This window comes from Eleutherodactylus coqui, chromosome 3, assembly GCF_035609145.1.
Source record: "Eleutherodactylus coqui strain aEleCoq1 chromosome 3, aEleCoq1.hap1, whole genome shotgun sequence".
Lineage (NCBI taxonomy): Eukaryota > Metazoa > Chordata > Amphibia > Anura > Eleutherodactylidae > Eleutherodactylus > Eleutherodactylus coqui.
Genome location: NC_089839.1, coordinates 179,551,241 through 179,576,841, shown reverse-complemented (window position 1 = coordinate 179,576,841; position 25,601 = coordinate 179,551,241). Strand labels below are relative to the sequence as shown.

The window sequence follows — 25,601 nt, the reverse complement described above, 5'->3', positions numbered from 1 at the left end:
GTGGCTCCCTGGAACCCACCCGCTGTACATAAATGTATCCCATTGCAGTGCCCATCACAGCTGAGGTAGTAATGTCGTGTTTAATGCAGGTGGGCTTCGGCCCACACTGCATGCCCCAGTCAGACTGGGGTTCTTTAGAAGTGGAAACAGATGCATTTACAACTCCCTGTGGACCGACAGCATGGGTGGCTCCCTGGAACCCACCGGCGGTACATAAAAATATCCCATTGCATTGCCCAACACAGCTGAGGTAGTAATGTCGTGCTTAAAGGGGTTGTCCCGCGCCGAAACAGTTTTTTTTTTTTTCCAACCCCCCCCCCCCCCCTCCGTTCGGCGCGAGACAACCCCGATGCAGGGGTTAAAAAAGAACACCGGACAGCGCTTACCTGAATCCCCGCGCTCCGGTGACTTCTTACTTACCGGCTGAAGATGGCCGCCGGGATCTTCTCCCTCGGTGGACCGCAGGGCTTCTGTGCGGTCCATTGCCGATTCCAGCCTCCTGATTGGCTGGAATCGGCACGTGACGGGGCGGAGCTACACGGAGCTACACGGAGCCCCATTGAGAAGAGAAGTAGACCCGGACTGCGCAAGCGCGTCTAATTTGGCCATTAGACGGCGAAAATTAGACGGCAACCATGGAGACGAGGACGCCAGCAACGGAACAGGTAAGTGAATAACTTTTGATAACTTCTGTATGGCTCATAATTAATGCACAATGTACATTACAAAGTGCATTAATATGGCCATACAGAAGTGTATAGACCCACTTGCTTTCGCGGGACAACCCCTTTAATGCAGGTGGGCTTCGGCCCACACTGCATGCCCCAGTCAGACTGGGGTTCTTTAGAAGTGGAAACAGATGCATTTACAACTCCCTGTGGACCCACAGCATGGGTGGGTGCCAGGAAGCCACCGGCGGTACATAAAAATATCCCATTGCAGTGCCCATCACAGCTGAGGTAGTAATGTCGTGTTTAATGCAGGTGGGCTTCGGCCCACACTGCATGCCCCAGTCAGACTGGGGTTCTTTAGAAGTGGAAACACATGCATTTACAACTCCCTGTGGACCGACAGCATGGGTGGCTCCCTGGAACCAACCGGCGGTACATAAAAATATCCCATTGCATTGCCCAACACAGCTGAGGTAGTAATGTCGTGCTTAATGCAGGTGGGCTTCGGCCCACACTGCATGCCCCAGTCAGACTGGGGTTCTTTAGAAGTGGAAACACATGCATTTACAACTCCCTGTGGACCGACAGCATGGGTGGGTGCCAAGAAGCCACCGGCGGTACATAAATATATCCCATTGCAGTGCCCATCACAGCTGAGGTAGTAATGTCGTGTTTAATGCAGGTGGGCTTCGGCCCACACTGCATGCCCCAGTCAGACTGGGGTTCTTTAGAAGTGGAAACAGATGCATTTACAACTCCCTGTGGACCCACAGCATGGATGGGTGCCAGGAAGCCACCGGCGGTACATAAAAATATCCCATTGCATTGCCCAACACAGCGGATGTAACGTCAGCTGTAATGCAGGTGGGCTAAAAATTCATTTGATTACACTGTAGGCGAGGGCCCACAAAAATTGCTGTATCAACAGTACTAATGTACATCAGAAAAATTGGCCATGGCCAACCAAGAGGGCAGGTGAAACCCATTAATCGCTTTGGTTAATGTGGCTTAATTGGTAACTAGGCCAGGAGGCAGCCCAGTTAAAATAAAAATTGTTGGAGGTGAAAGTTTCAACGCTTTAATGAGCATTAAAACGTATAAAAATTGTTTAGAAAAATTATATGACTGAGCCTTGTGGGCCTAAGAAAAATTGCCCGTTCGGCGTGATTATGTGAGGTTTCAGGAGGAGGAGCAGGAGGCGGAATATTATACACAGATTGATGAAGCGAAACGGTCCCCGTTTTTGATGGGGATACAGAACGATGCTTCCATCCGCGGGTGCAGCCTACCTATTGCTTAGGTATCGCTGCTGTCCGCTGGTGGAGAAGAGAAGTCTGGGGAAATCCAGGCTTTGTTCATCTTGATGAGTGTTAGCCTGTCGGCACTGTCGGTTGACAGGCGGGTACGATTATCTGTGATGATTCCCCCAGCCGCACTAAACACCCTCTCTGACAAGACGCTAGCCGCAGGACAAGCAAGCACCTCCAGGGCATACAGCGCGAGTTCAGGCCACGTGTCCAGCTTCGACACCCAGTAGTTGTAGGGGGCAGAGGCGTCACGGAGGACGGTCGTGCGATCGGCTACGTACTCCCTCACCATCCTTTAACAGTGCTCCCGCCGACTCAGACGTGACTGGGGAGCGGTGACACAGTCTTGCTGGGGAGCCATAAAGCTGTCAAGGGCCTTAAAGAGTGTTGGCCTGCCTGTGCTGTACATCCTGCCTGATCTCCGCGCCTCCCCTGCTACCTGGCCCTCGGAACTGCGCCTTCGGCCACTACCGCTGTCGTATGGGAATTTTACCATCAGTTTGTCCGCCAGGGTCCTGTGGTATAGCAACACTCTCGAACCCCTTTCCTCTTCGGGTATGAGAGTGGAAAGGTTCTCCTTATACCGTGGGTCGAGCAGTGTGTACACCCAGTAATCCGTAGTGGCCAGAATGCGTGTAACGCGAGGGTCACGAGAAAGGCATCCTAACATGAAGTCAGCCATGTGTGCCAGGGTACCTGTACGCAACACATGGCTGTCCTCACTAGGAAGATCACTTTCAGGATCCTCCTCCTCCTCAGGCCATACACGCTGAAAGGATGACAGGCAAGCAGCATGTCTACCCTCACCAGTGGGCCAAGCTGTGTCTTCCCCCTCCTCCTCATCTTCCTCCTCCTCCTCCTCCTCCTCACCGCACTGAGATATAGACAGGAGGGTGCTCTTACTATCCAGTGACATACTGTCTTCCCCCAGCTCTGTTTCCGAGCGCAAAGCGTCTGCCTTTATGCTTTGCAGGGAACTTCTCAAGAGGCATAGCAGAGGAATGGTGACGCTAATGATTGCAGCATCGCCACTCACCACCTGGGTAGACTCCTCAAAGTTTCCAAGGACCTGGCAGATGTCTGCCAACCAGGCCCACTCTTCTGAAAATAATTGAGGAGGCTGACTCCCACTGCACCGCCCATGTTGGAGTTGGTATTCCACTATAGCTCTACGCTGCTCATAGAGCCTGGCCAACATGTGGAGCGTAGAGTTCCACCGTGTGGGCACGTCACACAGCAGTCGGTGCACTGGCAGATTAAACCGATGTTGCAGGGTGCGCAGGGTGGCAGCGTCCGTGTGGGACTTGCGGAAATGTGCGCAGAGCCGGCGCACCTTTCCGAGCAGGTCTGACAAGCGAGGGTAGCTTTTCAGAAAGCGCTGAACCACCAAATTAAAGACGTGGGCCAGGCATGGCACGTGCGTGAGGCTGCCGAGCTGCAGAGCCGCCACCAGGTTACGGCCGTTGTCACACACGACCATGCCCGGTTGGAGGCTCAGCGGCGCAAGCCAGCGGTCGGTCTGCTCTGTCAGACCCTGCAGCAGTTCGTGGGCCGTGTGCCTCTTATCTCCTAAGCTGAGTAGTTTCAGCACGGCCTGCTGACGCTTGCCCACCGCTGTGCTGCCACGCCGCGCGACACCGACTGCTGGCGACGTGCTGCTGCTGACACATCTTGATTGCGAGACAGAGGTTGTGGAGGAGGAGGAGGAGGAGGAGGAGGGTGGTTTAGTGAAGGAAGCATACACCGCCGCAGATACCACCACCGAGCTGGGGCACGCAATTCGGGGGGTGGGTAGGACGTGAGCGGTCCCAGGCTCTGACTCTGTCCCAGCCTCCACTAAATTCACCCAATGTGCCGTCAGGGAGATATAGTGGCCCTGCCCACTTGTGCTTGCCCACGTGGCCGTTGTTAAGTGGACCTTGGCAGTAACCGCGTTGGTGAGGGCGCGTACAATGTTGCGGGAGACGTGGTCGTGCAGGGCTGGGACGGCACATCGGGAAAAGTAGTGGCGACTGGGAACTGAGTAGCGCGGGGCCGCCGCCGCCATCATACTTTTGAAGGACTCCGTTTCCACAACCCTATACGGCAGCATCTCCAGGCTGATAAATTTTGCTATGTGCACGTTTAACGCTTGAGCGTGCGGGTGCGTGGCGGCGTACTTGCGCTTGCGCTCGAACACTTGCACTAGCGACGGCTGGACGGTGCGCTGAGAGACATTGGTGGATGGGGCCGAGGATAGTGGAGGTGAGGGTGTGGGTGCAGGCCAGGAGACGGTAGTGCCTGTGTCCTCAGAGCGGGGTTGGATCTCAGTGGCAGGTTGGGGCACAGGGGGAGAGGCAGCGGTGCAAACCGGAGGCGGTGAACGGCCTTCGTCCCACCTTGTGGGGTGCTTGGCCATCATATGTCTGCGCATGCTGGTGGTGGTGAGGCTGCTGGTGGTGGCTCCCCGGCTGATCTTGGCGCAACAAAGGTTGCACACCACTGTTCGTCGGTCGTCTGCACTCTCAGTGAAAAACTGCCAGACCTTTGAGCACCTCGGCCTCTGCAGGGTGGCATGGCGCGAGGGGGCGCTTTGGGAAACAGTTGGTGGATTATTCGGTCTGGCCCTGCCTCTACCCCTGGCCACCGCATTGCCTCTTGCAACCTGCCCTGCTGCTGCCCTTGCCTCCCCCTCTGAAGACTTGTCCTCAGTAGGCTTAGCAAACCTGGTGGGGTCAGTCACCTCATCGTCCTGCTGCTCTTCCTCAGAATCCTCGGTGCGCTTCTCCCTCGGACTTAATGCCCTTACTACTACCTCACTGATAGACAACTGTGTCTCATCGTCATCGGCCTCCTCACCCACTGAAAGGTCTTGAGACAGTTGCCGGAAGTCCCCAGCCTCATCCCCCGGACCCTTGGAACTTTGCAATGGTTGGGCATCAGTCACGATAAACTCCTCTGGTGGGAGAGGAACCATTGCTGCCCAATCTGAGCAGGGGCCCGAGAACAATTCCTGGGAGTCTGCCCGCTCCTCAGAATGTCTCATTTTCATGGAGTGAGGAGGCTGGGAGGAAGGAGGAGCAGCAGCCAGAGGATTCTGAGTTGCAGCAGTGGACGGCGCAGAACTCTGGGTGGACGATAGGTTGCTGGAAGCACTTTCTGCCATCCACGACAGGACCTGCTCAAACTGCTCATTTTCTAATAAGGGTCTATCGCATGGACCCATTAAATGTGCTATGAATGTGGGGACGCCAGAAACATGCCTCTCTCCTAATCCCGCAGCAGTCGGCTGCGATACACCTGGATCAGGAGCTCGGCCTGTGCCCACACCCGGACTAGGGCCTCCGCGTCCTCGGCCGCGCCCACGTCCTCTAGGCCTACCCCTACCCCTCAGCATGCTGTATTACCAGGAATGCAGAAACACAACACTGTAATTTAATGTGCCGCTTATTGCCCTGTGGTTGTAGGCTGAGTTCGCTTACGGAATGCCAGGAAAGAATTTTGCGCAAGCCTGCTGTAACACTTAGCTGGCTGCGTATTTATTTTGAGAACTACAACCCGCAGCAGACACAGACCCAGAACACTGAGCAGAGTGACAGGCAGGCCAAATAGTTTTTTTTCAAATATTTTTTTCTAAAGGACCACTGCGTATATTCAATCTATATATGTCTTCTGGCCCTGCCTGCACAATTCTGTCCCTGATGTGTGTGTCACGGAACTGTAGCGTTGCACTGTTATTAAGTGCAACAGAGCGGTGATTTCAGAGGCAGGAAAGAATTTTGCGCAAGCCTGCTGTAACACTTAGCTGGCTGCGTATTTATTTTGAGAACTACAACCCGCAGCAGACACAGACCCAGAACACTGAAAAATAGTTTTTTTTCAAATATTTTTTTCTAAAGGACCACTGCGTATATTCAATCTATATATGACTTCTGGCCCTGCCTACACAATTCTATCCCTGTAGTATTACTGCAGGGCGCAATGCTCTGCACGGCCGATATAGCAAAAAAAAAAAAAAGTGCAACACTGCTAAAAGCAGCCTCCACACTACTGCACACTGTTAGATGTGGCCCTAAGAAGGACCGTTGGGGTTCTTGTAGCCTACACTAACTCCTAACGCTCTCCCTACAGCAGCTCCAACACTATAGCACTGTCCCTCAGCTATCTCACAACGCATCTGAGGCGATCCGCGCGAGGGGCCGATTTTTATACTCGGGTGACACCTGATCTCCCCAGCCACTCACAGCAGGGGGGTGGTATAGGGCTTGAACGACGCAGGGGGAAGTTGTAATGCCTTCCCTGTCTTTCAATTGGCCAGAAAAGCGCGCTAACGTCTCAGAGATGAAACTGAAAGTAACTCGAACATCGCGTGGTACTCATTACGAGTAACGAGCATCTCGAACACGCTAATACTCGAACGAGTATCAAGCTCGGACGAGTACGTTCACTCATCTCTAGAGGAGACACAGATTAGATATTAGAGAGAACTTTCTGACAGTGAGGGTGATCAATGAGTGGAACAGGTTACCATGGGAGGTGGTGACTTCTCCTTCATTGGAAATTTTGAAATAGAGACTGGATAGACATCTGTCTAGCATAATTTAATGAATCCTACATTGAGCATGGGGGAGGTCTCTTCCAACTCTACCATTGTATGATTCCATCAAATGTAAAAGACATATTTCTTAAAATTGTCAAGTAGCTGTAAGAAAGCCAAGTAGAAAGATTGAGGCCATCTTAAAATTGTCAAGTAGCTGTAAGAAAGCCAAGTAGAAAGATTGAGGCCATCTTCACACTCAGCAGAAATGTTCGGAATTTCCGATGCCGGAATTGCAGTGGCAATTCTGTAACATTTACAGTGCAAGACATGTGGAAGAGATTTCAAAAACCATCTTCACAAGTTGTGAAAAATTTCAATAATGAATGTGCTATGTTTTTAAAATCCGCAATATGTGCATACAAGGGTTTACAATTAAAAATGCTGCCAACTCCTTATTTAAGTGCACATTTGGCTACTGCGAATTTAAGGCGTATTTACAGCAGGTTTTTGCTGTGGAAAGCCAATAGCAGGTGTGTATACTGTGAAGATACCTTTAGTAGTAAGCAGCTATAGGAAAGCCATCTAAAAAGCAGAGATTTAGTGGTAATTTTCTATGCTTCATATGAGCTGCACGGTACATCATCCTCATTCTTCATCATCTTGATTACAGAAGTGAAATATGTGGCACTTGGAGAAAGTGATAAATTGACTATCCTCCGAGGATGTCCGGGTCTGCCTGGCCCTCCTGGACAAACAGGTGAAGCCGGTCTCTCAGGACAGAAAGGTAAATATTTATGGCAGTTTAACAGTCACTTCTACATGTAAGTTGTTGTATTACCTACTACAATGTTCCCAAACTCCCAAACAGGTCATGTTTTTAGGATTTCCTCAGCATTGCACAGATGATGGGTTTTGGCAAACAATGATGTATTGGGTGGAAACAACTGGAGTCAGGACACACAGGGTAGCAAAATTCAACTTCCCCAACTCAGAAGTTTCTGGAGGGTGTTGTGCTGCTTCAAATGAGATTCATTCTCCATTAACAAAGCCATGTTGTCCACCACTGAAAATACTGATTCAGCTTTAATCTCTACAACATACTAACGAATGCTATCCTTCAGATTTGACACTGATGCAGATCCGGTAGACCTAGTCCGCTACATCGCCAACTATTGGTGACTAAATAAAAAATTTGTTTTAGAAATGGTGAGCGCTTCTTCTGAAGTAGCTATTGTCCAAATGTTATTTCATTTAGAGCAGAAGAACACCCTTCAGAGGCCTTTGAGTTGGAGAAGTTTAATTTCGCTACCCTGTATGCGGGGTTATTATTGAGATGATGGCTAAATTGCTGTTCTTGTTTCAGGATCTAAAGGAGACCCTGGGAAGGCCGGACCTGCAGGGCCACCAGGTTTGTATTCACATAACAGGGTTTTCTGTAGTAAATGAAAAGCTGTATGATGGATACTGTACCACTAAGTTATGTGCATCCACAAAGACACTTCCATGCACTGACATGCACTAACACTAACTGGGCTTTATACACTTTACATGGTCCTATATAGCTTGTGATTTGTTTTGTGAAGATTATATTAGGGTGTTACATAATTAGCAGTCCTCTAATATAATGTGCTTATTACCAGAATTACTACACAAGTGGCCGTGAGCCCATGATAATCCTCCATGGCTACCAGAAAATGCCATACTGTCTGCTATTGCCCCGCAATTGTCATCGGTAGAATACTGGCACTATTTCCAGCAGGTTATATAATATGCTAATACACTGCTTGATCAGTTATTATAGTGTCCTTCAGCACATAACTGTTACCAGTAGGAGTATCTTCCACTGTATTACCCAAGACTGGAGAATTCCTCTGTATGCCCAACATACTGTATACAGTACTTGTGCAAAGGTTTTAGGCAGGTGTGAAAAAATGCTGCACAGGTAGGATGTTTTAAAAAATAGAAGTTATAATAGTTTTTGTCAATTAACAAAGCGCAAAGTGACTGAATAACAGAGAAATGTAAATCACATCAGTATTTGTTGTGACAGTGGAAAAAAAGACTCCTGCGCTCAGGGAACCCCAAAAACACCAAAGCACAATATAAAAGAGAAGATGAAAGCTTAACAACCTCTATGTGTAGTCAATAAACGAAGATAATGAAAAGATGACAAATCCTTAGTACTAGAGAAAGTGAATATTTATTGGCAAACAATACAGGGTGCAACGCGTTTCGGAGCTAAAAAATCTGCTCCTTTTTCAAGCACAAATCTATTTGTATAGCAGTGTTCAAATATATATATTATATAAAGTGCAAAATGTCACAAATATCACATGGGAAAGAAATAAAAAGAGAAATGTATAAATTAAAAATTATTTCACATATTTATAGCATTATGAAATATTATGGTTATTAACTGAAAAATACATTAAAAAGTATCATGTCAGAGTAAAAACAATTCATCTATACACAGTCTCCTACTTGCGAACAGGTTCTGTTTCAGGAGCCTGTTCGCAAGTACATTTGTTCGTATGTAACAAATGCTTGTATGGAGCAGGAACGCTGCTGGATCCCGCTCCATACAACGTCGGGTGCAGGGTGTACTTACAGCCGGAACACTGCAGCACCAGTTCCGACAGAATAGACAGCAGTATTTAAAGTGTTAACAGTTCTGACGAGCGTCGCGGCTTGTCGGAATTGCTGCCGACGGGTATCCGCTATAAGAAACAGCCTGCTCCCAATGTTCAGGGGGCCCGTACAGTGTCCTGCTAAAGATCGCGGGGCGCTGGTGCTTGCTAGGCAGCTGGGGGCCTTCTGAAAGGCCCCAGGGCTGCCTATGCAGAGTGCCTATCAAGCGCACGGCTTAATAGGCGCTCTGCATCGGCAGCCCTAGGACCTTTCAGAAGGCCCCCAGCTGCCTAGCAACTGCACAGTGTCCCGCAATCTGACTGGACAGGCTTGATAAAAGCCTGTCCGGTCCCTGCACAGAATGATGTAATGCCATAGCATTACATCATACTGTGCAGGACAGATTGTTTGCATCTTGCGAAGTTCGTAACTTGAACGTTCGCAAGTAGGGGAATATATATATATATATATATATATATATATATATATATATATATATATATATTTAGAAAATTTAATATGAGGAATTAATATTCTGGGTAAGAAGCTAATAAAAATAGGAGGAAACGTGATGCAACAACATAGAATATAGAAACCGATGCAAAATAAATACATAGATCAATTGATAAGCAGCATATAAAATCTGAGTAAGTTTATAAACTCTCATAGTATAAGTGTCAAAAGAGGAGTCAAATCTCAAACTGAGCGTACATATCAGTAGGGAAAATCAATATATTTCTAAATAAAAACAGCTTAAACAATAAAAAACATGACTCAAATAGATCCTAATCACATAGGTGCACAGGGGGGTTTTCCACAGGGAATTAACCACAGACATAATTTAACTGAATGGTTGCAGAACAGGGTTTTTCATCTGCAAGATGTTCCCCAAAAAACAGCACTGCATGTACTCACCCAAGGCTAGCTCTATTTCAGTGCAAGGGCTCTTTCACACAAGCATATATCGGTCGCTATTTTCACGGTTCGGCCGATATATGCTACGATCTTATGCATTGGATTCCAATGCAGCAGATCACATGGCCGTATTCCCATGACGTAAAAGCGCCCGGCTGGCCAATATAGCGCCGGGTGTTTTTACATTGAGCCCAAAAGATAGTCCTAGAACTATCTTTTTGGCCGGAATACATCAGCTGCTGCATGTGCTCCTATGGGAGCCAATGACATCTGCCAGAGTTTAGCGTGACTGCTAAACTCCCTCCCTCTTCTCTCCTCCCTTCCAGCTGATTGCAATGGGAGCGTGTGGGGCAGTGGCGGAGCTAAGCGCTGCCCTGTCCCGCTTCCTCCCATTGCCTGCTTCAGATAAGGGACGAGATGGGGGAGCTAAGCTCCTGCCCCCTCCCTGCCCCTTGTCCACAGCCAGCAATGGGAGGAGGCGGGACGGGGTGATGCTTAGCTCGGCCCTGCCCCATCCCCTCCCATTGGAATCAGCAGAGAGAGGAGATGTGCCAGCGAGGGGGAGGGAAGGGGCGACAGCATGGCGGCCTCGCCATATGCGCTGGGGCTCTTACCGTCTGAACGGGCGCACAAACTTTAGATTTGTGCGCCCGTTCACGAGTTTTAACACCTCACATTGTAGCGTCTATCGACCAGTCGTGAAATCAGTGGCCGATATACGCTCGTGTGAAAGAACCCTAAGGATAAGGGTTCTCTGGATTAATATTTATACTTAAAAATGGAACTGAGTTGCCAGGGAATCCTGTGTTCTCACGGCAAGGATGCAGTGTAGTGTCACCGGAACAACCGGCAATGACATTTTATTGCGTTTCACCTTTAATGGTGGTGCGTTCCACAGGCAGGAAGTGGCCAAATACAATAAGGAAATGTAATATGATAGGTTTAGAAGGAGATTTCTGTATTAAAGCCTAAAAAAAACAGGGCAAATTACTGCTAAAACTAATATTGGGCAAAATTATACCGCAAATACTTTCTCAGAGATACTGAATGGAAGTTTAGGAATGGAAAATAAAAAGAATAGTAAAAAGAAACTGGATGGGCGGGTTGCGTTATATGCAAAATAGATTTCTCGAGCATTAATTATGGTCAATTTAGAAGAATAAGAAGGAATTGCACCACAGTAGAAGATTATAAAGAACAATCAAAAATCTTTTCAGCCGTTTTGAGGAAAAGGGACATCTCAAAACCCTGATTATATCAGCATATTCTTAGACACCACAAAAACAACTACTGCAGGCCTTTTTCCTCCATGAAAAGCCAGTTGCAATCAATTTGGCTCCATCTATAGAGGTGCTGTTCCAATCACCTATCAGGATTTGGTGTGAGCGCCCTTTACCTTCACAAAAGTACTATACAATCCAAAATATATGATGTTTCTTATAGCAACATCATTTAAAACGTGAACAATCCACATTGTGATTTTACTATACACTTGTATTTATTGCTGTAATATTTTTTACTACAGGATCTCCGGGATCAACAGGACATAAAGGTGAGAGGATCAGAATACACCGAATTGTACAGAACGTCTTCACGTTAATTTGGTGGTTCAAGAAATCTAATTAGAAAATGAAAGCTAATAAATACAGATGAGCGAGCACAAAAATGCTCAGGTGCTCATTGCTTGAGTCAAACTTTTCGTAATGCTCAAGAGCTCGTTTCGAGTAACGAACCACATTGAAGTCAATGGGGGACTCGAGCATTTTTGTATGGGACCAATGCTCTGCATAGGTGATGACTTGTGAAACACCTGAAAACATCAGAAAGTCATCGAAACACCACCGAAACGGATAGGGAACGGCAGGGACAGCATGCATGACTGCATCTGAGGCTCCCAGGTCCCACTATTAAGCCACAATGGGGGCAAGAGCCTGGCGGTCACCCCCCTAACAATTTTCTTGGGACAAACCCTCGTTAGCAAGGCACACGCGCTGGCACATCTTAGCTAAGCACCACACTACCTGCAACCAAGCACAATCACTGCTTGCAGGTGACACCGCTGCCTCTTCTCCTGGGTTACATGCTGGCATTGCTGTCCAACCCCCCGCACGACCCTGCGTCCGCAGCACACACAAAATTTTCCCTGCGCAGCGTTCAGCTGCCCTCATGCCACACACTCCCTTCATAGCCACACCACCCTCATTTCGATTTATAAGTGCATCGGTGATGAGGAGGAACCAGAGACACATACTGCAGAGGGTTGGCAGGGCCAGGCAGTGACCCTCCTTGAAAGTGTGGGCGATAGCCCACAATGCTGTTGAGAATTGAAGATAAATTGACGTACAATCATCATTCCAATCCCGTGCCACCTCCATCACAAAATTGTCAGGAGCCGCAAACGTGGACATAAAGGGGACTTCTACACATCTCCACAATGCAGCAATACTCTGTGTGGGAAGCACGTGAGCGGGCCCTGGGTCAGGCTCGGTCCCAGCCTCCACCTTGTGTGACCCAAGGTACCGTGAGTTACATAGCAATGGGAAATCCATGTGTCCCCACACAATTCATTCTGTGTAGGTGTCAGATAGCTTAACACCGCAAGGGAAAGTCTTTGAGTTCCTTGGGCTCGCCTATGCTGTGGGTGCACCAAGATGTTATTACACAGGAAAAAATCAGAGTGCCCAAACATGGCAGAGTTTTACCTCACCAAGGACCCCAGCCTTGGCTCACATTTCTGCCCTAGTGAGCCAGTGTATTTGTGCCAGACAGGTAAAACACCGCGCTGGGAAGCCTTTGTGCACCCACAGCATAGGTGAGCCCAAGGAACTCAAAGATGGTATTACACATGGGGAAAACAGAGTGCCCCAACATGGCAGAGTTTCATCTCACCAAGGGCCTCGGCCCACATTTCTGCCCTAGTCAGTCAATGTATTTGTGCCAGACAGGTAAAACAACGCAATGTGAAATCTTTTTGCACCCACAGCATAAGCAGACCCCAGTAACATTTATGTAGCAACTGTATAGGCGGACCTCAGTAACATTTCTGTAGCAAAAGTATAGCCGGACCCCGGTAACATTTCTGTAGCAAGAGTATAGGCGAACCCCTTAAAACTTTCAGTAGCAACTGTATAGGCGGACCCCAGTAACATTTCGGTAGCAAGAGTATAGGCGGACCCCAGTAACATTTCTGTAGCAAAAGTATAGGCGGACCCCTCAAACTTTTCAGTCGCAATTGTATAGGCAGACCCCAGTAACATTTCAGTAGCAAGAGTATAGGCGGACCCCAGTAACATTTCTGTAGCAAAAGTATAGGCGAACCACTGTTACATTTCAGTAGCAACAATATAGGCGTACCCCTCAAGCCTTTCAGTAGCAACTGTATAGGCGGACCCCAGTAATATTTCTGTAGCAAGAGTATAGGCGGAATCCAGTAACATTTCTGTAGCAAAAGTATAGCCGAACCCCAGTAACATTTCTGTAGCAAGAGTATAGGCGTCCCCTGGTAACATTTCTGTAACAAGAGTATAGGCGGACCCCAGTAACATTTCTGTAGCAAGAGTATAGGCGGACCCCAGTGACATTTCTGTAGCAAGAGTATAGGCAGACCCCAGTGACATTTCTGTAGCAAGAGTATAGGCGAACCCCTCAAACCTTTCAGTAGCAACTGTATAGGCGGGCCTCAGTAACATTTCTGTAGCAAGAGTATAGGCAAACCCCAGTAACATTTCTGTAGCAAAAATATAGGAGAACCCCTGTAACATTTCAGTAGCAAGAGTATAGGCGAACCGCTCAAACCTTTCAGTAGTAACTGAATAGACGGACCCCAGTAACATTTCTGTAGCAAGAGTATAGGCGAATGCCAGTAACATTTATGTAGCAAGATTATAGGTGGACCCCAGTAACATTTCTGTAGCAAGAGTATAGGCGAACCCCTCAAACCTTTCAGTAGCAACTGTATAGGCGGGTTTTAAGTGTGCTGCTGGGATTTGTTGTACTATGTACTCCTAGCAGCACAGTCAGGTGGTTGAGAGTTAATTGAGCTGGCTGGGTGTGGTACTTCCTGCTAGCCAATCTCCTGGATCTGTTCTCACATATAAACCGAGCTCCTGGTCAGTCTCTAGCTGGAGCCTAGGGTGAGCACTCATGGTACTTCTGTGTCCTGTAACTTGTTATCAGTCATATTCAGCTTGTTCCCACTCTGATCTGTGTTTGCAAGTAGGTCTATTGTCTATTGCAGTAGGGCCTTGTCTATCTGAGCCACCCGTCCATTGGCTGTGGACGCCTGATTCCTGTTCCTGTATTTCTACCCGTCCGTTGGTGGGCGGACCTCCTGATTCGTATTCTGTCACCTAGCCCGTTGGTAGGCGGATGTTAGGGCCTCTCTGGTCTGTTTTTTTTTCTGTCTGTGTCTGAGTTCCAGCTCTGTCTGTTACCCGTCCTGCGTTATGCAGTCTGTATTCCTGTCCCGGTGTCCGTCCTGTGGCGAGGTGCGCCCAGCGGACATAATTTGCTGTAGACCCCTGTATTGTATGTACCTGAGCTTTTCCCCTCCTCCTGCTGACTGGCTGGCGTTCGCACTAGGCCCATATGGATAAGTCCTGTGCGCGCTATGTCAGCAGGGTGGCTTGTCATGTCTTCCCCTCCGGCTACGTGCATGGTATGTGTTATGTTTGCCCCCTCCTTCACAGGTGTTTGTGTGTCCGCACTAGGCCCGTATGGATAAGTCCTGTGCTATGCCTATCCTGGGTGACATGTTCGGCAGTACTAGGCCATAGTGATAAGTCCTGTACTGCGTCTGTCTTTTTGGAGTTGCATCATTTTTCATGTTATGCTTAAAGGGTCCGGAGGCCCCTTTTTTAAAGGGGAGGTACTGTTACGTGTGCTCCTGGGATTTGTTGTACTATGTACTCCTAGCAGCACAGTCAGGTGGTTGAGGGTTAATTGAGCTGGCTGGGTGTGGTACTTCCTGTAGCTAATCTCCTGGATCTGTGCTCACATATAAACCCAGCTCCTGGTCAGTCTCTGGCTGGACCCTAGGGTGAGCACTCATGTTACTTCTGTGTCCTGTAACTTGTTATCAGTCATGTTCAGCTTGTTCCCACTCTGATCTGTGTTTGCAAGTAGGTCTATTGTCTCTCTGCTTCCCCAAGATTGTTTGGACACCTGTAGTCCTAGTCTGCAGTACATGCAGCCCCCTTTTCCTTCCCCCTGTACATGTGCAGCCTCCAAAGGTCTTATGTCTTATTCTGGGTGTCAGTTGGTGTAACTCCACACTGTTCCCTATGTCAGCTTGTGTAGTTGACTGTCTGTTTTCCCTGGTATGAGGGCACATAGACTTGCTGTGAGTTTCATCTGTGTGCATGTGATCTCTGAGTGGAGTCTGTCTGGCTGTGTGCCCTGTACTCTGTCCTGTTCTTGATGCAGCTGGCTGTGTGTCCAGTGCTCTGTTCTGTCCTGTTGCAAGCTTTGCTGAGTAATTCTGTCTTGCTCGTTCATGTCCGTTTGTACGTTTAAATTCTGTCAGCTTCGTGTCAGTTTGCTGCGTGACCTGCTATCTGTGTCCTGTCCTGTTGCAGCTTTCTGTGTGAACTCTGTCCGATTCTGCTGGACTCCTGGTTAGTGTAGGGACTAGCGGTATAACCAGGAGCCGTGAAGTGGCCCGCTAGCTTCCATGTTTTGTACAAAATGTCAACCAATACCTGGTATTTAGATTCAGCTTATCGTCTGTTCTAGTGGTTGCATTGTGGCTGCTGTATGCTGTGTATTCTGTGGTTCTGTCTCTGTCATGTAGCATGTGTATGTCTCCTGTTCTGTGGCGTGGTTCCTAGGATCAGCTAGGGCCCAGATCCGAAGACCGCTGGCCTGCCCATATTGGGGCAATGTTCCCCGCTTAGGTAGGGCCATGCTATCCTCCCGTGTAGAACAGGGTCAGTTGCCTGAAACCTGTGTGAATCTTGTGTGACCCTGGTGCTACCTGTGTGCGTCCATCCCATCCATTCTAGCCCATTTTGGGTACGATCGTGTGGGCTCCCGTGCTTTGCCTGCCCACACGATCGTAACAGCGGGCCTCAGCAACATTTCTGTAGCAAGAGTATAGGCGGACCACTGTAACATTTCTGTAGCAAAAGTATAGGTGAACCCCTGTAACATTTCAGCAGCAAGAGTATAGGCGAACCCCTCAAACCTTTCTGTAGCAACTGTATAGGCGGGCCCCAATAACATTTCTGTAGCAAGAGTTAAGGCAAACCCCAGTAACATTTCTGTAGCAAAAGTATAGGAGAACCCCTGTAACATTTCAGTAGCAAGAGTGTAGGCGAACCCCTCAAACCTTTCAGTAGTAACTGTATAGGTGAACCCCAGTAATATTTATGTAGCAAGAGTATAGGTGGACCCCAGTAACATTTCTGTAGCAAAAGTATAGGTGAACCCCTGTAACATTTCAGCAGCAAGAGTATAGGCGAACCCCTCAAACCTTTCAGTAGCAACTGTATAGGCGGACCCCAGTAACATTTCTGTAGCACGAGTATAGGCGGACCCCAGTAACATTTCTGTAGCAAGAGTATAGGCGGACCCCAGTGACATTTCTGTAGCAAGAGTATAGGCGAACCCCTGAAACATTGGCGTACGAATAGTATAGGCGAACACCTGTAAAAATTTGTTTACCAAGAGTATAGGCGAAGCCTGGAAAAATTAGTTTGCTAACAGTATTGGCAATGGCCTGAAAAATTTGTGTACCAAGAGAACATGTGTACTCGTTAAAAATTGCTGAACGCCGAGAACAGGTGAAACCCACAAACATTTTTTTAAAGATACAGCTCGTTATTGGTTAATTTGTATCAGAGCCTGGAGGCAGCCCTCTGCAAAAATTCGCTTAAGTTTAATTTTTAAAACTTTTAAACAGGGCCGCATAGAAATTGGCAGTTCAGCGTGATGATATGCTGTTTTAAGAGGAGGAGGAGGAGTAATAATATCCGAGAGGGATACACAAAGCTAATTCTCCCCTTTTTTGTAGTGATAGAGGATGCATTTTTCTCCTGTTGCAGCGAAAAGATTCTTTAGGATCCACTGCTTTCCACCGGTGGAGAAGGGAAGTCTGGGGAAATCCAGCCTTTGTTCCTCTTTATGAGGGTAAGCATGTCGGCGCTGTCAGTTGACAGGCGGGTACGCTTATCGGTGATGATCCCCCCAGCAGCACTAAACACTCTCTCTGACAAGACGCTAGTGGCAGGGCAGGCCAGCACCTCCACGGTGTACAGCACAAGTTCGTGCCACGTGTCCAGCTTTGACACCCAATAGCTGTAAGGAGCAGAGGCATCACGGGGGATGGTGTTAGGGTCGGCTGTGTACTCCCTCCCATCTTTTTACAGTACTCCCTCCGACTCAGTCTTGACTGGGGGGTGGTGACAAAGTCTTGCTGGGAAGCCATAAAACTGGCAAAGGCCTTGGAGAGTGTTCCCCTGCCTGCGATGGACATGCTGCCTGATCCCCGTGCCTCCCCTGCTAGTTGGCCCTCGGAACTGCATCTTCTACCGCTAGCGCTGTCAGATGGGAACTTTAGCATCACTTTTTCCACCAGGGCCCTGTGGTATTGCATCACTCTCGTACCTCTTTCCTCTTCGGGAATGAGACTGGAAAGGTTCTTCTTATACTGTGGGTCGAGAAGGGTGTACACCCAGTAATGAAGTCAGCCATGTGTGCCTGAATCCCAGTACACAACACATCGATGTCCTCACTAAGAGGATGCTCCTCCTCCTCCTCTTCAGCCCATACATGCTGAACAGATGACAGGCAAGCAGCATGGGTACGCTCTGCAGTGTGGCCAGCTGTCTTTTGCCCCTCCTTCTCCTCGCCCACCCCCTCCTCCTCCTTTTCCAAAACCCGCTGAGATATATACGTGAGGGTGGTATGGCTATCAAGCGACATACTGTCATCCCCCGTCTCCTGTTCTAACCGCAAAGTGTCGGCCTTTAAGCTAAGCAGCGAAGTTCTCATCAGGCAAAGCAGCGGGATGGTAATGCTAATAATGGCCGCATTGCCGCTCACCATTTGGGTAGACTTCTCAAAGTTTCCGAGGACCTGGCAGATGTCCGCCATCCATGCCCACTCCTCAGTAAAGAATTGCGGAGGCTGACTACCACTCCGCCGCCCATGTTGCAGCTGGTATTCCACAATTGTTCTACGCTGCTCGTACAACCAGGCCAGCATGTGCAACGTAGAGAACCAGCGCGTGGCCACATCACACAGCAGTTGGTGCTCTAGCAGCTGATACCAAAGTTGCAGTGACTTCAGGGAGGTAGCATCCGTGGTGGACTTGCGGAAATGTGCGCACACGCGGCACACCTTTCTGAGCAGGTCAGACAAGTGGGGGTAGTTTTTCAGAAACCACTGAACCACCAGATTGAAGATGTGCGCCAGGCATGGTACGTGTGTGAGGCTGCTAAGCTGCAGAGCCACCACCAGGTTACGGCCGTTGTCACACACGACCATGCCCAGTTGGAGGCTCAGCAGCGAAAGCCAGAGATCATGTAACAGCTCAGGGGCCGAGTGCCTCTTGTCACCTAAGCTGATTAGTTTCAGCACGGCTTGCTGACGCTTGCCCACCGCTGTGCTGCCGTGCCGCGCGATACCGACTGCTGGCGACGTGCTCACACTTCGTAATTGAGAGGTGGAGGTGGCAGGGGAGGAGGGGGGGTTTGGAGGAGGTGGCATAATTCACCGCAGATACCAGCACCGAGGTAGGACCCGCAATTCTTGGTGTGGGTAGGACGTGAGCGGTCCCAGGCTCTGACTCGGTTCCAGCCTCCACCAAGTTCACCCAATGTGCCGTCAGGGAGATTTAGTGGCTCTGCCTGCCAGTACTTGTCCACGTGTCCGTGGTTAAGTGGACCTTCCCAGTAACTGCATTGTTGAGGGCACGGGTAATGTTGTAGGAGACATGCTGGTGTAGGGCGGGGACGGAAAAATAGTGGCTACTGGGGACCGAGTAGCGTAGGACCGCCGCCACCATGTTTTTGAAAGCCTCCGTTTCCACAAGCCTGTACGGCAGCATCTCTAGGCTGATTAATTTGGCAATGTGCATGTTTAAAGCTTATGCATGTGGGTGGGTGGTGGCGTATTTTTGCTCCAATGCTTTTGCTAGCGACAGCTGAACGCTGCGCTAGGGGACATTGCTAGAGGTCGTGGAGGACCGTGGAGGTAAGGGTGTGGGTGCAGGCCGGGAGATGCTCATGCCTGCGTCCTGGGAGGGGGATTGGATCTGTGGCACAGGTTGTGGCACGGGGGAAGAGGCAGTGGTGTGACCCGGAGGCGGTGAATGGCCTTCGTCCCACCTTGTGGGGTGCTTGGCTATCATATGCCTGTGCATGCTGGTGGCGATGAGGCTGGTAGTGGTGGCTTCCCGGCTGATCTTGGTGCGGCACAGGTGGCACACCACTGTTCGTCGGTCGTCCGCGCTCTCACTGAAAAATATCACCCCAACATCTAGCCCTCTGGATGGAGGCTTGCCGCGGGGGGTGCTGTGGGAAACAGTTGGGGGGTTCTTTGCTCTGGCCCTGCTTCTTCCTCTGGCCACCCAACTGCCTCTTCCAACCTGTTCTGCTGCTGCACTTGCCTCACCCTCTGAAGCCCTGTCTTCAGTAGGCTTAGCAAGCCAGGTAGGGTCAATCACCTCATCGTCCAGCTGCTCTTCCTCCAAATCCTCTGCGCGATCCTCCCTCAGACTTACAGCCCTTACTACTACCTCACTGACAGACAACTGTGTCTCATCATCCTCATCCACAAAAAGCTCTTGAGACATTTGCCAGAAGTCCCCAGCCTCATCACCTGGACTCCGGGAACTTTCCAAAGGTTGGGCATCGGTCACGACAAACTCCTCAGGTGAGAGAGGAACCAGTTTTTCCCACTCTGGGCAGGGACTTGAGAACAGTTCCTGGGAGTCTGCCTGCTCAGAATCTGTCATTTTCCTGGAGTGACGAGGCTGGGAGGAAGGAGGAGCAGCCAGAGGATTCAGAGGTGCAGTCCCTAGGCCGGGAGTAGTGGACTGCGTAGAAGACTGGGGGTTTGATACATTGCTGGACGGGTTATCTGCCATCCACGACAGGACCTGCTTGCACTGCTCTTCTTGTAATAAAGGTCTACCATGCAGACTCGCAAATTGTGATAGGAAGCTGGGGAGCGTAGGAACTTGGCACTTTCCTAATGCCTCAGCAGCCGGTTGTGATGCACCCCACCCATGACCTCAGCCTGCGCCCACACCCTCACTTGGACGGCCGCAGCCGCGTTCACGTCCTCGACCCTTACCCCTACTTCTCATCATGTCGGATTAAGGGTAGAGCAGAGCCAAAATAATTTACCCCACTGTATAGCACTGAGAACAGTGGCTAATTTACCGCACACAGAGACTTGTAGATATCGGAGGCTCTATGCTGTGACCGGAAAAAATTAAACCGCTCTCTTGCGCTAATACTGAGGGGTCATTTACAGCTCACAGAGACTTGTATATAATAGAGAGGCTGTATGGAGTGGGAGAAAAATAGAAAGCCAGTGGAAAGTGCTGGTAACTGCAGTAACTTCACCACACCCAAGGAAAGGGTACTGTATGATGCTCTATCCAGGGGCAGAAAGCTATACAGCCAGTGAACAGTGCTAATAACAGGGTCAACTTCACCGCACCCAAGGAAAGGGTGTTGTGCGACGCTCTGTCCAGGGGCAGAAAGCTATACAGCCAGTGAACAGTGCTAATAACTGCGGCGACTTTACTACACCCAAGGAAAGGGTATTGTGCAAAGCTTTCTGCCCAGGGGCAGAAAGCTATACAGCCAGTGGATAGTGCTGATAAACGTGGATACTTCACCCAACACAGAGAATGGTATCTGTGAAATGCTGTTCTGCAGTGGGCCTGGAAATATTTGCATACTATTTAGCAATGAGAGTGAGACCTCTGCCTAAGGCACTGCACACATATAACGTATAGCTGAAATGATCTGCAGTGTCCCAGGAAATATTAGAGTTCTGTTTAGCAATGAGAGTCAGCCCTCTGCCTAAGGCACTGTACACATTGAACGGTATAACTGCAATGATCTGCAGTGGGCCGGGAGATATATATTTAAATAAAAAAAACTGGTGCACTACTGCTCCCAGCCAGCCACAACTCTAATGCACACGATGGGGAGTAGCCCTAAGAAGAACCGTTGGGGTTCTTGAAGACAGGATCCTACTCAAACACTTTCCATATATAAGCAGCTCTTTCCCTCAGTTCAGTCTAATGCACTGCAGACTGAGAGCTGTAATGCTCTGCAGAGAGATATATATTTTTTAAAAAAACAATTTCGGCAACTTCACTGCACCCAAGTAAAGGGTATTGTGCGATGGTCTGCACTGGGGCAGAAAGCAATACAGCCAGTGAACATTACAGGGGCAACCTCACCGCACCCAAGGAAAAAGTATTGTGCAACGGTCTGCACAGGGGCATAAAACTATACAACCAGTGGACAGTGCTAATAATTGCAGCAACTTCACCACACCCAAGGAAAGGGTATTGTGCGACAGTCTGCACAGGGGCAGAAAGCTATACAGCCAGTGAACAGTACGGCAACTTCACCCAACACATAGAATGGTATCTGTGAAATGCTGTTCTGCAGTGGGCCAGGAAATATTTGCGTACTATTTAGCAATGAGAGTGAGCTGCTACATCTGTAATGCTCTGCAGAGGTATTGAGGTTTTAAAAAATAAAAATGGTGCACCACTGCTCCCAGCTAGCCACAACTGTAATGCACACTATGAGGATTGGCCCTTAGAAGGACCGTTGGGGTTCTTGAAGACAGGATCCTACTCAAACACTTTCCCTATATAAGCAGCTCTTTCCCTCAACTCTTCCTAATGCACTGCAGTCTAAGAGCTGTAATGCTCTGCAGAGGGATATATATATTTAAAAAAAAAAAAAAACTGCGGCAACTTCACCGCACCCAAGGAAAGGGTATTGTGCGATGGTCTGTACAGGGGCAGAAAGCTATACAGCCAGTGGATTGTACTGATAACTGCGGCTACTTCACCCAACACATAGAATGGTATCTGTGAAATGGTGTTCTGCAGTGGGCCAAGAAATATTTGCGTACTATTTAGCAATGAGAGTGAGCTGCTACATCTGTAATGCTCTGCAGATGTATAGAGGTTTTTAAAAATTGAAGTTGTTGAAGACAGGATCCTACTCAAACACTTTCCATATGTAAGCAGCTCTTTCCCTCAACTCTGACTAATGCACTGCACACACAAAACAATATAGCTATAATGGCCTGCACAGGCCTAGATGCTTAAAAAAATGGTGCACTACTGCTCCCCGCCAGCCCCAACAGTAATTCACACGATGAGGAGTAGCCCTAAGAAGGACCGTTGGGGTTCTTGAAGCGGGATCCTACTCAAACACTTTCCCTGTATAAGCCTCAGCACTTTCCCTAACCACTGCCAGCATGTGTCTGAGGCGAGCCGCAGGCGGGACCAGTTGAAGTACTCGGTGGTCACCTGATCTCGCCAGCCACTCACTACTGGGGGAGGAAGTGGGTGGCACATCACAGCAGGAAGTGTTAATGCCTTTCCCGCATGTTTTTTTGGCTAGAAAATGGCACTTAACATGCGGGGAAGGGAAATGCAATTGACTCGAGTACCGCGTGGTGTTCGTCTCAAGTAACAAGCATCTCCAGCACCCTAATACTCGAACGAGCATCAAGCTCGGACTAATGTGTTCGCTCATCTCTACTAATAAATTTGACATAATTTAAAGTCGAAATATTCTCACTACCCTGTGTTCCAAATATTATGCAAGTTCAATATTAATAGGATTGTAGTAAAATTAGCATTTGGAACCTCTCACTCAGGGCAGAATTGTCCGCAGGACGCAGCACAGACACAAATGTTGGCAATTAGTGTGGCTTTTGCTGCATTTTTTACTGTAGAATGCAATCTACAGAACGTCTTGTATTTTTTTCCACAGACTTGCAGAATTACATTTAAATCTTAAAGATCTGCAAAAATAATTCTGCAAGACATCCTGGATTCTGCAGCAGTGAGCTTTTTCGCTGTGGAATTTAATCTTGCGGTTTTGAAGTAGAGACACATTGATTTTAACAGATGCGGAATTCAACGCCCATCGGAATAACCTTGTGACATAAAAAATCTCTGTGCAAACTAATTCCATCCCATGTGAAAGGTCCTAATATGTTTTAGGTTTTTTTTAATAAAGTGTTTATTTATTTCTCATCTCCTTTTATATGTGTGCTATCAATCTCAGATGGGTTTGTTATTTAGATTGCCAGGTGATATTGGTTAAAGAGAAAGCTGCTAAAAGAGAATGTTCCATTTTAACCCCTTCATGACATGGCCTATTTTGGCGTTGAGGACCAAGCGATTTTTTGGTATTTTTCCATCTCCATTTTTCAAAAGCCATAACTTTTTTATTTTTCCGTGGACGCGGCCGTATAAGGGCTTGTTTTTTGCGTGGCGAACTGTAGTTTTTATCGATGCCAATTTTGGGTACATAGACTATATTGTAAAATTTTTTATTTTTTTTTAATGATAGCAGAGAGAGAAAACGCATCAATTCTGCCATAGATTTTTTTATTTTTTTTTTACACCGTTAATCATGCAGCATAAATGAGACTTTCCATTTTTTCTGCAGACCGGTACGGTTACAACGATACCAAAATTCTAACATTTTTTTTAGGTTTTCCCACTTTTCTGCAATAAAAACCCTTTTTTTTGGAAATCTTTTTTCTATTCTAAATTGCTGCATTCAAAGTCATGTAACTTTTTTATTTTTTGATGTACAGAGCTCTATGAGGGCTTATTTTTTGCGAGACGAGCTGTAGATTTTATTGGTACCATTTTGGCATACATACGACTTTTTTGATCACTTTTATTGCGTTTTTAGTGAGGCAAAATGCTAAAAATGAGCATTTTGCCTCAGTTTTTTAAGCTTTTCTTTTAGCGGTTTTTTCGGTGCACAGTCAAAAGCATGTGCAACTTATTGTACGCATCGTTACGGATGCGACAATACCAAATATGTGGGGTTTTATTTTTTTTTTACCTTTTTTTATGCTAATCTGAGAAAAAGCATAAAAAATGGGTTTTTTACTCTTTTTTTTTACATTTATTTTAATTCATTTTTTAAATCTTTTTTTTTTTTACACTGTTTGTGTCCCTCTGAGGGACTTTAATCACTGCCCTGATGATCGCTGTCATAAGGCATGGCAGAGCTACTGCTCTCCCATGCCTTATCGCTCATACAGCGATCTCAGGCATAGGCAATACAGGACGCCAGTGTCTGGCGTCCTGTTGCCATGGTGACAGGCCGGGCTCTCGCGATGACATCGCGAGTTCCGGCCGGAGACACAGAGGGAGCCGCGCTCCCTCTGTGAACTCTTTCCCTGCCGCAATCTACTTAGATCGCGGCAGGGAAGGGGTTAAAAGTGGCGGGCGCATCTCCGATGTCCCCCCGCTGCTGCAGCGAGACGCCGGCTGTGACTGACAGCCGGCTCCCGCTGCGGGATAGCGCTGGATCATATGTGATCCAGCGCTATCTCCAGGACGTAAGTTTACGCCCTGTTGCGGGAAGTACCCCGCTCCCAGGACGTAAACTTACGCCCTGCAGCGGGAATGGGTTAAGCAAGTCAGAGTTAGGGTACATTCAGACGACCATATATCAGCCAGGTTTTCACGGCCAGCCGATATACGGCGTCTCTCTCTGCAGGGGAAGGAGGCTGGAAGAGCCGGGAGCAGTGCTCTGAGCTCCCGCCCCCTCTCTGCCTCCTCTCCACCCCCCTGCACTATTTTCAATGGGGAGAGGCGGGACGGGGCGGAGGTAATTCCGGAAACTTAGCCTCGCCCCCATCCTGCCTTCTCTCATTGCAAATGGTGCAGAGGGGCGGAGAGGGGGTGGAGAGGAGGCAGAGAGGGGGCGGGAGCTCACAGCACTGCTCCCGACTCTTCCAGCCTCCTCCCCCTACAGAGAGAGACGCCGTATATCGGCTGGGCGTGAAAACCCAGCCGATATACAGTCGTCGGAATGTAACCTTATCATGCAGTATGGAGAGGAAGAAAGACCTTTCTGAAGATGAAAAGTGTGAAATAGTCCAATGTCTTGCAAAATGCTTGAAAACAATTGATTTTTCACAGAAACTGAAGAGGAATCATTGAACTGTGAAAAGATATGTAAGTGATTCACAGCACAGGCAAATCTGATCTGATAAAGGCTTAATAATGATGTGTTCACATATGCAAGTTCTGTTCAGGCTTTTTGATGCAGTTTTTGAAGCCAAAATCAGGTAAAAAGCATAGAGGTCGGATATAGCTTCTTTATTTTGCATCCGCTCTAATTTTGTTGTTTAGAATTATTTGTCACTTTGTTATAACGGTAACACATTTTTGTTTTTTTTCTATATATTTTGATTATGTCACCCTCATATTTACTTTTTGTGACATAATAAATAGAAAAAATTAAAAGAACACCTGAATAAAAACTGCACGTGTAAATGCACTCTTAGGAAAGTTACTGCTTGACAAATTAAAGG

At 48.1% G+C, this 25,601-nt stretch overlaps 1 protein-coding gene across 1 annotated transcript in view; it reads left to right on the top strand.

The window, feature by feature from the left end:
* LOC136619883 (ficolin-1-B-like) overlaps positions 1–25,601 on the top strand; it is a 59,426-nt gene that overhangs the window by 5,269 nt on the left and 28,556 nt on the right. The window contains exons 2-4 of the mRNA XM_066594612.1: positions 7,168–7,281; positions 7,861–7,908; positions 11,560–11,592. Of these exons, the coding sequence (XP_066450709.1) occupies positions 7,168–7,281; positions 7,861–7,908; positions 11,560–11,592 (195 nt within the window). The remainder of the gene's footprint in view (positions 1–7,167; positions 7,282–7,860; positions 7,909–11,559; positions 11,593–25,601) is intronic.